The sequence below is a fragment of the Medicago sativa genome, chromosome 2 (genome assembly GCF_051527215.1).
Source record: "Medicago sativa cultivar Bolivia chromosome 2, Bolivia_mono, whole genome shotgun sequence".
Lineage (NCBI taxonomy): Eukaryota > Viridiplantae > Streptophyta > Magnoliopsida > Fabales > Fabaceae > Medicago > Medicago sativa.
The window spans coordinates 58,713,602-58,726,989 of NC_140750.1; the positions used below are offsets into that span (position 1 = coordinate 58,713,602).

At 33.4% G+C, this 13,388-nt stretch overlaps 1 protein-coding gene across 1 annotated transcript; it reads left to right on the forward strand.

The window, feature by feature from the left end:
• Window positions 1–7,745: 7,745 nt before the first annotated feature.
• Window positions 7,746–11,396, forward strand: LOC146949305 (cytochrome P450 72A68-like). Its single transcript, XM_085745366.1, has 5 exons — window positions 7,746–8,088; window positions 9,404–9,621; window positions 9,757–10,001; window positions 10,372–10,759; window positions 10,840–11,396. The coding sequence occupies exons 1-5, from the start codon at window positions 7,815–7,817 to the stop codon at window positions 11,269–11,271; spliced, it is 1,557 nt and encodes a 518-aa protein (XP_085601492.1). The 5' UTR covers window positions 7,746–7,814; the 3' UTR covers window positions 11,272–11,396.
• The last annotated feature ends 1,992 nt before the right edge of the window (window positions 11,397–13,388 follow it).

The following is a 13,388-nucleotide window of genomic DNA, read 5'->3' on the forward strand; positions in this document are numbered from 1 at the left end:
TTTTGGTCATTTCACACGAAATTTCGGCAGAGAGAGGTTACTTTAAAGTACCTCATTTAGGCCATTGGTTCGTTTTAGTCCGTTATGTCAAATTTTAGACGTTTCACTTTACGTTTAGTCAAGTTACCATTTTTTATTCCAATTTTATTTTTAGTCCCAAGTGTCCAAAATTTCATTCAAGTCCCTTTTAATTTTCTTTTTAGGCCTTTAATTTCGCATTTTTTGCATAATAGTCCTTCTTATTTCAATTTTCTTTTCAAGTCTTTTTTTTATTGCAATTAAGTCCTCTTTTCCACTTGTTCAGTTTTGTCCCTTTAGTTTTCTTAGTTTGCAGAATAGTCCTTCAGGTTTTCCAAAATTGCAAAAAGGGCCTTAAGTCTCAAATCCAGCAAAGCCGAAGCTTTAAGTCCAAGCACAGGTGTCAAGTTCCCAATGGTCCAAGTCCAGGTGGCGTTTTTACATTGGTCCAGTCATTACACATGTCAGCCTATATAAGGCTGCGTCAGCAACACAATTACACACAGAAACCATTCACTTTCGGCCAACTCATCAACAAACACAGTCCCAATCCTCCCTTTCCACGCGCCCACGCGCCACCATACCAAAACCCTAACAAACTTTTTCCGTCATTGAAACCACCGTAACAAACACAAATTCACACTGATTCATCACCAATTCCTATCAATTTCACCACACGAAGCTCAAATTCAACAATTACACAGCAAAACTCATCAGTGACAATTCGAATTAACATGAATTCTCAGAGATTCATCAAGAATCTTCATCACTGAATTCACACCTTCGCAATTCAAGCAAGAACTCATCAGAGACGAATTCTTTGCGATCACGAAGGGTTTCGTGGAAGAGAAGAAGAAGAGGATCAAAGCAGAAACGAGAGAATCAAATACCAGAAAAATTCGAAAAGACGAAGGGTGAGAAGACGCAAAACTTCGATTTATTTTCGAAGTTGATTCAAGAACGCATCAGAGACAAAGAAGAAGCTAAAACATCTTTCTCACATCTTTTTCTTCGGTTCGAATCTCCAATTTCAAACAGGTAAACTCATAAACCTCCTCGTTTCTTCTTTCTTTTCTTCATCGAAGGCTTACGAACAAAATAAACGGTGAATCAAGTAGATCAACAAGTCCTGAGACTTGTTCGTTCGAAAAGATTGGAAAAGATTCAAAAAGAAACGTAAACCGAAACCCTAAAGCATGAATCCACAAAGATCCACCGTTTATTTTGCAAATCCAAGCATAAATTCGAAATCAGCATGAAAAAATAAGTGTAAATTAGGGTTTCGTTTCCAGATGTTCCAAAAATGTTGATACCGTAGTTTTAAACCTAGATCTACAAGGTTTCACCGTTCGTTTTGCAAAACTGAGTTTAAATCCATAACCAGCGCAAGAGATAGTATAGTTTAGGGTTTAGATTCATGTAGGTCTGAAGAGATTAGATCTCCCTCGCCAGCGGTGGTCAAGTCCGCCGGAGAAGACAACCGGTGAGACTAGAGAGAGGAGAGAACGATAGAAGAGAGAGAGAGGTGTGTTGAAAATGAGACTGGACCGGTCTCATACCTTGTATAAAGGTGTTGAACCGGTCCGGTTTGTTTCTGGTTCGGTTCCCTTTCGTTTCAACCGTTAGATCTAGGTCTTGGAAAACCTGGATCAATCCAACGCCTCTAAGGCTCTTGGATGATCCAGATACATCCATGGGTTCGGGATTGGGCTTGGCATCGGGCTTGGCATCCTTGCAGGCTTCGTTCTTCTTTCCTCTTTGCTATTTCCTACATTTTTTTTACTTTCTACACCTCTGTATATGCTCAAAATCACTTGAAACTTTTTACAATTTTTTGTGTATATTCTTGATAATTCTTGTGATGTTTGTGAGCATTTTGTTTACTGAAAATGTTGATAAAAAATATTATTGTACTTTCTTGCTTTAATTCTTGATTTTATGTGAAAATTCTCATGGAAAATGGTTTAAATTCTATTCCAAATTCTTGATATGTTGATGGTGTGTGTCAATTGATTGTGTGGATACTTTGCTACTGTTTTGCTGCATGTGTGTGATTTTTAATTGATTACTTGTTTCACAAGTTGCCTTTATGAATGAATAAATGCAAAAAATGTCTAGGTTTGCTCCATAAATGTTTAGATCCTCATGTTGCCTTAATTCTTGTATTAAAACTCCATCCTAAATCTCAAAACATCACTTTGAAATATGAGAATTATAGGTCATATGGTTCTTGCATTCTATGAACAAATTTTAGTCATGTTTGCACTCTTTTTGCCTTTATTTTGGTTTATTTTCTATCCTTTATATTCTAATAGTTCTCTTGCTTTATTTCCTTTGATATTGTCATGTGTTACTAACCATTTCCTTTCATGTCTCATATTCTCCATAAGCATTCCCATTGCATTCCATATCTCATCCCTTCCTTCACTTTAATTTCTTGCACTTTAAGTTTCAATTTCATGCAAAATTAGAATGTAATAATTAGGAGTTCTTGTAATATTTTACTTTTATGCCACTTTTAATTTCTTGGCAAAGAGGCCATAGAATGTATCTAGGGTGTGATGTAAAGGACAATGGACTCTAATAATGTACACCGACACAAGCACCGACACATGCACACACATCACTTTAGATATAGCTAGAATATGCATGTTTAGATGTATGTCTAGGATTGTATGTTTAGATGAATGTTTAGGCTTTATACTTAGAAAAATCAATTTTCCAAAAAATATATGAACAAACTTCACTCAAATCATTTTCCAAAGAAACCTTGGGATCCAAAATCCCATTGTATTTTCTTTTTTATTTTCTTAATCAAATTTCAATGAAAATAATCATGTTTAGACCACATTTTGCAAATGACTAATTCAACCTCACAATTTCCTAAATCTCATGCCCTTGAGGCCTCCCAATCTCCATTCTTCAAAATTCATTTTCAAACTTAAAATCAACCAACAAAAACAAAAACATTTTTTGGAAGAGAACTACGGTGGATTTGATCCCTTAAACGGGTACGTAGGCAAGGAACAAAATTCCTTCAATTCAACTAAAATAAAAATCCGAAAACATTCTTCTCCCTTCCATTCTTCATTTAGCAAACTTTAGGTGTAAATAACATTTCAAAATAGCATTTAAAAATAAAGCGCGCGTGTAGAAATTAAAACGGTTCCTATAGGATACTATAGTCGTTATGGGTGCCTAACACCTTCCCGTAGCGAAAACAACTCCCGGACCTCGATTCTCAAGGGTTTTGCTTACTTTTTCCCTTCCCAAGAAAAAATAAGATATCACCGGTTTAAAAGGTTCAAACGTAATCAATGTTTGACACCCGAAAACCAAGATAAAACAGATAGTTATGAAAAGAGAAAGCTTAATAAAGCTTTATCAGAAATAAAAACTGAGCTTTCAGGTATTAATAAAAAATTATAATGCCAGGAATAACAATAAAAAATGAACTAAAAATATTTAGGATAAAACTAGATGCCCTAGTTAACAAAATAGAAGAAAATTTCTTTAGAATAGAAATGAAAAACGCAATTTGGGGAATCCATGATTTAATGATTTTACAAATTTCATATATAGATGAAATGATAGAAGAATTAGAAGAAACAGAAAATATTTCTGTTACACAAAAAGAAAGAGCCACAACCCTGTTATGGCCATCTCAAAAACTGATTGAATTTGAACAATCATTAGAAAAAATTCTATAATGCCTGGTTTAGGTCTTATAACAGAATTAAAACTCTTTAAAGAAAGATTAGAGAGCATAGTCTCTGATATAGAATATTACAATCAAAGAATTGTTCTAAGACAAATTCTTTTCCATTCTAAAGAATTTGTACAATATCATATAGAATATATTGAAGATTTTCTAAGCGATATAGAAGATTTAGAAAAACTTACAAATATACAAAAAGAAAGAGCAAAAACACTCTTAAAACCATTTCAAGGTTTAATTAAAATCGAACAAATGTTAAATCAAGTTCGAGAAAATTCCGCTGGCGATGCTGCGCCAAACCTGGTATCAGAGCCAGTATTACAATCCTAAGGGATAAACATGAAAATAAAAATAAAAATAAAAATAAGAATATTTTATTTTCAAAAAAGACAAAAGCTCATTAAAATTGCTTTTTTACTCAACCGACTTGAAAAAGTCCTATATGACATCAGTTAATCTTTTAACCGATTTAAAAGCTCATAAGCTGAGTTGTCAAAATTCTATTGGTTGTGCCCAAAAGACAGGTGTTAGGTCTGTGCCTATGCAAGTGTTTCTCTGTAGGAATTGTCTTTGGCTAAAAACAAGACCCACACGTGGTGGGGCCCGACAATCTTCACTCTCCACTTCTATCATTAAATTAAATATAATAAAGTAAGGTTAGTATTTGGGCGAGTATGACATTTGTCCTCTTCTAAGAGCAACCTTCCTTAATACTCTTTCAAACTACTCCCTCCGGTTTTATTTACAAGAGACAATTTACTTTTTAGATATATTAAATAATTTATGTATTTGGTTTAGGTTCTTGACTAGATACATACATTATTCAATGTATCTAAAAAGTAATTTTCTCTTGTAAATAAGACCGGAGGGAGTATTGCTTAATAAGGAAACTGTTCTATTTCTTTATTTTTTATTTTTTAATCTAACTAACTAAATTTTATTTTTCCATATCAATAATTGTAGGTTTGTCGCTCATTACATTATTATTATTTAGGGGATTATTATTATAATTTTTATCATAACTCTTTTTCTTCCGTACGAGAACTCACATTCTTCCTCCATTTTGGGGTCTTCTAATGGTTAATATGGGATTGTGTTCAACAAGGTAATACATAAGGTGAACATTCTTTTAATTTGTCATTTCTCTTATCGATATTATTTGGCCTTCTCTTTTCTATTATCTTTAAATTTCCAATATCTATAATCTTTGGCCTTCTATTATCTATTATCATCAATTTGATTATTCTTTAAGGGGTTATATATTTTTTGGGGTCCGTTTGGGGTTCTTTGTTAACCATTTTTTGGGGTACAAGTAATAGAATTTGGATGATGTTAATATTTTAGTAATGAGAGGACATGAGTTCTTTCTTCCTCTTATTCATTTTGTTTGGCAACTTTGGCAAACAACTATTGTATTTTTTTGAAGAGAAATGTTATTTTGACAACCACTTTTTGACAACTTTTGGACAATTTTCTCTCTCATACTCACATGATGTTGTTATCCGCTCTCTTCCTTTTTCTCTCTTCATTGTTTTTGACCAATAAGAAATGAGAAAAACAAGGTTGTCAACAAAGTTGTCATTAAATGGATGTCAAAATATCATTACTCTTTTTTGAATAAGTACATGTTAATAGTTGTTTGCCAAAAAAACTATTAACATGTATGATGTGTTTTTTACTTGGGTTAAATATGTTTTTGGTCCCTATAAAATTGCGACTTTTTAAGTTTAGTCCTTACTTAATTTTAATAGCTTTTTTAATCCCTACAAAAAAAAATTTACTTATAATTTTAGTCCCTGCTAAAATAAATTTTGTTTAATTATCCTTAAACTCTTTAATTTTTTAATGATTCTTTTTATACAAGTTTAGAACACTATGACAGGTTCATTTACTAAAATCTATAATTTTTTAACATGAAATAAATTAAATATGAATTTTTTAAAACGACAAAAGTTTAAGATATAAGTAACAAAAATATGGACGTAGAAATCAAATTTTTGCGATATTTTTTTCAGAGGACCTTTTAATAACGTTCTTAACATGCCTGTAAAAAATTGTTGAAAAACTTAAGAGTTTAAACATAAATTAAACAAATTTGGATTGAGTAAGGACTAATATTGAGTGCAGAAATTTTTTGTAGGGATTAAAAATGCTATTAAAATTAAGTAAGGACTAAACTTACAAGGTCGCAATTTTGTAGGGACCAAAAACATAATTAACCCTTTTTACTTTAGGCTTAGTTTAATTTGGTCACAACATCACTTATTTCATGCTACAATACTGCTGTGTCTTTCTAAAGCTAATAAGTTTGAATTTTTTTTTTTACCGTGGAAACAAACGAATTCTAAGTATATCTTTTTCACCGTTGTAAACTATCTTACATCTTTTTTTTATTTATCAGATGTATATAGATGGCAAGAGGAACATGAAATGCCTTACTAACTCAAGCAAGCATTAAACACGAAGAAGGAGAAATCGGATGCCATACAAACTCCGGCTCGAACAAAAACCTCTTCAAAAAACCACCCCTAAACAAAAGGAACAAACCACAAGAGAAATCCATAAAACAAGAAATCCGGAAGTGAGGCCGACATATACAAGTGAGAAGCCACATGCATATCCCTGCCTCACCACGAAACCACCAAAACAGGCCCAGGAACAACAACAAACAACAAAATCCAGCTGCTGCCTACCAAGCTACCCTTCAAACAGGCAAAAACAAACAGAAAAATCTGCTACAAGCCAGCAGAACAGAAAACAAAGCAGCAGCAGGTGCAGCAGCCAGCAAGCACACCAGACAACAGCAAAAAAAAACACGGACTGGCTACAAGACTGTCACGGCCGACTAGGAATCCTCTGAAGGCACCATAGAGGATTCCAAACCCACTCGAAAATCACGAAGCTTAAATTTCCTCATATTTTTAAGATTACTTTTTTTATTCCTTCATGTTTATAGTATAATCTAAAAATATTATGGAAAATTTAAAACAATTTAAAATATGAAATATTGGCTTAATTACAGTTTTGGTCCCTCATCATTTTGAAAACCATGTCCCCCTATTTTAAAGTTCGACAATTTTGGTCTCTCTATCACATATTTTGTGTAAAATATTGTAATATGATATATTTTAAATGCATTTTTTAAAGGAATTTTGTTACAATTTCATCGATGTTGATTTTTTTTATCTTCATATAATATTCCATGATATTTAAAATTTATTACATCATATTTTTATAGTTCAAAAATATGATGGGAGGGACCAAAATAGTCGAATTTTAAAATAAAGGTACCAATTTTGCGAAAATGTAAAAATAAGGAGATCAAAACTGCAATTAAGTCAAATATTCAATTTAATTTAACTAGACTTTTGACCCGTGCATCGCACGGGTTTGCTCGACTATAATAGAGACCAATAAATAATTTTTAACCCGTAAGATCATTGATATGGTAGAAAATATATTTTTCCCACACTCACGATTTACTCAACACTTTATTTATCCTTTCACACAACTTTCACTTCTCTCTCAATGCTGAAGCTATATTTCTTTCTTGAGCTTCGGATGATTTGCTTCATATGCCAATGAGAAATGAGGAAATGTGAATCCAATTTTCCTTTGTCAGATGTTGCAGCAAGCTAAATGTGAATTCTAATCGTCTGCACCGCAAGCTAGTAACATAGCCTTGCTAGAGTAGAAATTTTCACCTCATGCATAGTAGATACTATTTGGAATTACATGTAGTAATTGTCTTTGGCTGTAAACAAGACCCACACGTGGTGGGGCCCGACAATCTTCACTCCACTTCTATGTAGTAGATAAAAGTAAACACAATGGCTTTTAATATATTTTTTTTAATATTTTTTCTAAAGCATATAATAAAGTATTAAAAAGTTAGGTCATAATAGTGTTAATATGAAATGTGAAACCAACAAAATTCTTAGTCAATGACATGTGTCGTGGACTTTCTAAAGTGCAGTATATCAAATCATACTTCACTTCTTCCCTGCTCACCGAATTCTTCTTCTTTTATCATCTTCTCCTACTTTCTTTTTTCCACCAATTATTACTCTACACAGAAATGGCTACAACTACAGCCATAATTCTCTTCACCTTGATGACATTTTCTCTCATATGGGCATGGAGAATTTTGAATTGGATATGGTTGAAGCCAAAAAAGCTAGAAAAGATGCTTAGAGAACAAGGACTTGAAGGAAATTCATATAGGCTTTTGGTTGGAGACATAAAGGATCTTCTTAAGATGAGAAAGGAAGCAACATCTAAACCTATGAGTCTTTCTGATGATATTGTGCCTCGTGTGTATTCCTTTGTCCAACAAAGCGTTGCAAAACATGGTATGTCCCTTTATAACAAACTCTCATCTTTATTAATTAATCAGTTTTTCAAAGAAAAATCCCTTTAATACACGAGCTCCACCCCCTGTAGACTAATAGTGCCCCACTTATTAGGGGTTTGAGTAACTTGCATGATTTGATTTAAGGGTCGAAGGAATTGAAGATTCTAGGTTTAAACCCGAATGTAACAATAAATATTAATTTATAACTAATTGCTAATATTTATCATAAAAAATGATGCTCCACTTAATTATTTAGATATATTTACGTAATAAAGAGGGACAATAGATAACTAGTTTAGTGTCCTTCGATTGTACTTCCTCCGGTCTCTATTATAGGATAAAGTTCACTTTTTAGATTTATTCAATAACTGATGTTTTTAGTCCCTAATCTATATAGATTAAATACATCATTTATTAGATAAACCTAAAAGCTAATTTTTTCTTATAATAGAGATTGTAGTACTTGTTAGCAATAAAAAAAACATTTTCTCAAGTTGTATAAAATTAGGAGAGAATTCACAATACCTAAATTAATAAAAACCTTAGCTTCAAATGTCATGTGGTCACCCTAAAAAATATGTCATGTGGGCAAAACAATATTTTATTTTATCATTCTTTATAGGCTTAATAGCAGTTTTGACCCCCTATGCTTCAAGAAGTTGCGATTTTGGCCCCCTAACAAAATAAAATACAAAACCGCCCCTAAGTATTGTCTCTTTTGCAGTTTTGTCCCCCAGGCAAATTTTGACCAATCAAACGTGTGTATTTTTTTATTTTTTTTAATTAAAAAAATAATGCATAGAATTGACTTAGTCCTTAGATTTAAAAATCGCAACTTCTTGAAATATAGGGGGCCAAAACTGTTATTAAGCAACTTCTTAGATTTAAAAATCGCAACTTCTTGAAATATAGGGGGCCATCTTTATAATGCATAGATTTAGACTTAGTCCTTAGATTAATCTCTTTATATTGCATAGATTTAGATAGGAGGGTTATGGAGGATCCAGTTGCACCTTGCGAGTAAGAGTTGCCAAACCATATTGCAGCCGTAGAGGATCCAAACACTGAGGATCATAACCATAGTTCATACTTATAGGACAATCATCAGAGTAATCTAACATTATTTTTCTTTTGGATGTAAAATCATCTCATTTTCCACTAAATGTATAGAGAATACTTCTCTTGCAGAGGGAACATACAGAAGAAATGACTTTGGATTATATCCTAATTCGTAACGAACTTCTTACCTATGACTCTGGTTATTCTCATCAATTCGTGATGGTTAATACTTTTTGCATATCTTTGGCATGCAGGAAAGAACTCTTTTATCTGGTTTGGACCAACACCAAGGGTGAACATAACAGATCCTGAGCAAATTAAAGATGTATTTAACAAAATTTACGACTTCCAAAAGCCTAATGCGAACCCACTTGTCAGGTTACTAGCTTTTGGTCTTGTAAGTCTTGAGGGAGAACAGTGGAGCCAGCACAGAAAGATAATCAATCCTGCATTTCATTTAGAAAAATTGAAGGCAAGTTTCCCTTGAGAACCCAATTGTGCTTATCTAGTCCGAAACATATAGTTTTGCAAGCATCACAAATTAGGTTTATAATAAAAAAAAACATGCTTTGAATTCTTAATCTGACACCTGTCTCTTACAATACAGATCATGTTACCAATATTCCACAAAAGTTGCGATGATCTGATTCGCAAATGGGAGAGAATGTTGTCTTCAGATGGATCATGTGAAATGGATGTATGGCCTTTCCTTCAAAATTTTGCCAGTGATGTTATTTCACGAGCAGCATTTGGAAGTAGTTATGAAGAGGGAAAAAGAATATTTCAACTTCAAACCGAACAAGCTGAACTTACAACAAAAATTATGGTGAAAGTTTATATCCCTGGATGGAGGTGAGACTAATTTTTATATTGCAAGTTAAATATGAAAATGCTTCATTTTGGATAAACTATTTAGAAATAAAAACCATCATTAAGAAACAGTTTGTTATATATTCTGTGCTGATTCATTATTGATCATTCTGATGGAAAGATAGTACAAACTAGAGTATGAAGACCAAAAGATACTATTTCAACACATTGTTAGACACACATGATAGTTTATACATGTACTTGTAAAAGAAACTAATATTTATAAATCGATGGTTTAGTATTACTTTTTTATACACTAAAGTTAGTTGCTCACTTTGGAGGAGTAAGATCCGTGAAATAACATTCCCTATATATCACATTAATTATGAGACTCATCATGTTTATTTTGAAGGTTTCTACCAACTACTACCCCTAGGAGAATGAAAGAAATTGAAAGAGACGTAAGAGCTTCGCTTACAGATATGATTAACAAGAGAGAGAGAGCACTAAAGGCAGGTGAAGCAACAAAGGATGATTTGTTAGGTATACTTTTAGAGTCAAATCACAAAGAAATGGAAGAACACGGCAACAATAAGAATGTTGGAATGAGTCTTGATGATGTAATAGAGGAATGCAAGCTATTCTACTTTGCAGGGCAAGAGACCACTTCTGTTTTGCTTGTTTGGACAATGGTGTTGTTGAGTAGGTACCCTGATTGGCAAGCACGTGCAAGGGAGGAAGTATTACAAGTATTTGGCAACAATAAACCCGATTTTGACGAGCTAAGTCATCTTAAGATTGTAAGTACTGTGTTCTTCCCTTCATATTAAAGAATATATGCCTTGATACCTACCATTGACATTAACCTTTTTTGAGACAGGTCACCATGATTTTGAATGAGGTTCTTAGGTTATACCCACCAGTAATCGAACTTGCTCGAAGTGTTCACAAAGATGTGAAACTTGGAAACCTAACATTACCTGCCGGAGTGCAGATTACCTTACCGATAGTTTTGGTTCACCATGACATAGAACTATGGGGTGAAGATGCTAAGGTGTTCAATCCTGAGAGATTTTCTGAAGGTGTTTTGAAAGCAACAAATGGAAGAAATTCATTTGTTCCATTTGGAGGGGGTCCTAGAATTTGCATTGGACAGAACTTTTCTATGTTGGAAGCAAAGATGGCAATAGCAATGATTTTACAACGTTTCTCATTTGAACTTTCTCCATCTTATGCTCATGCCCCGGCTACGGGAATTACCCTTCAACCACAATATGGTGCTCATATAATTCTACGTAAAGTGGAATTGTAAGATTTATAATTTGCCTATTCCGCTATTAGAATGCTTGTAATGTTGCTTATTAAAAAAAACTTAAATGCATGTTTTTGACTTTATATGAAAGGTCGTAATATAATAAAGAAGTATTTGTTCGGAGATATTAACCCTTTTAAGTGGATTTCTGTATACCGTTCTTTCGAAGCGAGGGTCAATGAGGATAGGTTAGTAGATTTGTCCAAGTGTTTGGGAGGGTGTTTTATGAACGTCGGAGAGATTGATCAAGTTCAAGAACAGTGCATAATGGGTGGTTTCTATTCAATCACAATATGGTTTCAATGGGAGGTGACTTGATGTTCCTTAGTGCACTTATGGATGGTATGTTGCAAGATGTTCGTCTTTTACATAAGTCTTGGTGGTCCTTGTGGTTTAGTAGTTTAGAGTAGTGGTAACTCCTTCATGTATGGAGGGTTGTTTGGTTAAAATGCTTTGCAGTACTGCTTCATGTATGGAGAGGAAATGGTTGATTGGTAACCTCCTTATGTGGGTTGTGGCCGCCCATCCACCACCATCTTGCTTGCAATGGTCATAATGCCACTACCAATCTCATCGTATCATCGTTTATTTTCTTCTGGTCTGTGTAGTTTTTCAAAATAATCATGTTGATGTTGTAGTGTCACCGCAAAAAGCACCATTTTCGACCAACTTTGATCTCATATGTGGAGTTTAATGGTAGATCTGTAACCTTCATCACGTCAAAAGGTTTAACATTAGAGAAATGCAGGTGATAAAATATAGGTAAGAAAAAAGCGAGAGGAAGAAGAGGAATAGAGAAAAAAGAGAAAAGTGAAATACTATCTATATAGCATGATATATAGAAATAAATCTATCTATTATAATTATTGATTTACACCCTCAAATTATCCTCATGACACATCAGCATTCTTCTGTCCACGTCCAAAGTTTTCTGCCACATCTTCAAAATGCAAACATGTCCCTCTCTTCATCATTCCTCCCTTCTTTCATGTTTTGTTTGTGGAGGTGAGAAAAAACACAAGGGGAGGTGTTAAATTGTGTTGGTTTTTTTTTCTTTCTGAAAAATAAGTGGTTACACCCCATAATCCGAGAGAGGGAGATGAGAGACAACACAAGCAAATTATCATTGTTCACCCCATAATCAGAAGTTGGTCCAGTCCTCTTGCACTGTCAAAGGATTTTTAACTATAATCACACAAGTTTACAATTGCTCAAACACACAAGTTTGAGACTTCCTTGCCTCACACAAGAGAACTTATACAATCAGAGTTTATCAAATAAATTTGTGTGTGGTTACACTTTGTACTCAGAGAGTGGTAAACAAAACTTAAAGTTCAAGAAACTTATGATACTAAGAAATTCTAAGATATAAAGTTTGTTAGAATTTTCTAAGTGTTTTTGCTCTTTTGAATTTGATATAGTTTTGTCAATTGTAAAATATTTGTAGTCTCTTATCTTCTTCAAACTGCTCAGGTCCTTATATAAGGGAGAATGATAGAGTTGTTGATTGAAAAATGTCAGCGCATCAAATTCGTCCTTTAGAAGCTTTGATCAGATCTGAAACTTTACCTCTAATGGATAATGTCGTTGAATAGTACTAGAGAAATCTTTTGCTTCTTATAGAATGATTTGTTACATTAACTTTGTCATTGAAGTTATTTATTTGTTTCTGCACATAGTCAGAAGTAGACAAACAATACTATCAGAACTTTGAAAGCGACATTCCTTCAGAAGAAGACAAAACTTGTCAGAATCTCTAGTGTTTACTTGTTGAAGTGTCCATCGTAACTTGTTGCCTTCAGAACTTGGATTTCATCAGAGTCTTCAGAGCTTGATGTATCTTCGAATCAAAACTTTAACTTTATGTTGACCTTTCTTCAGATCATCTTCCAAGTGTTCATAAGTCTTCTTAGCTTATCTTGAGTACCAAAATGATTTCCTTTGCATTTAGAGCATGATGTATCAGAACCAATAACTTGACTTTGAAGTCAGCTTTTAATTATATGGTAATGCACCCTTGACACACATTAGAGTACCCAATTGTTCTCTCATACATTGTTATCATCAAAACATTACAGATATTGTTCTAACACCCACTTTGGTTCAACAATTTGTTG

Bases quoted from the DNA above. Each gene is read 5' to 3' on its own strand.
- LOC146949305 (XM_085745366.1), top strand. From the start codon at position 7,815: ATGGCTACAACTACAGCCATAATTCTCTTCACCTTGATGACATTTTCT. The intron at 9,622-9,756 runs GCAAGTTTCCCT...CTTACAATACAG, and splicing joins TTCATTTAGAAAAATTGAAG to ATCATGTTACCAATATTCCA. The intron at 10,002-10,371 runs GTGAGACTAATT...TTTATTTTGAAG, and splicing joins GTTTATATCCCTGGATGGAG to GTTTCTACCAACTACTACCC.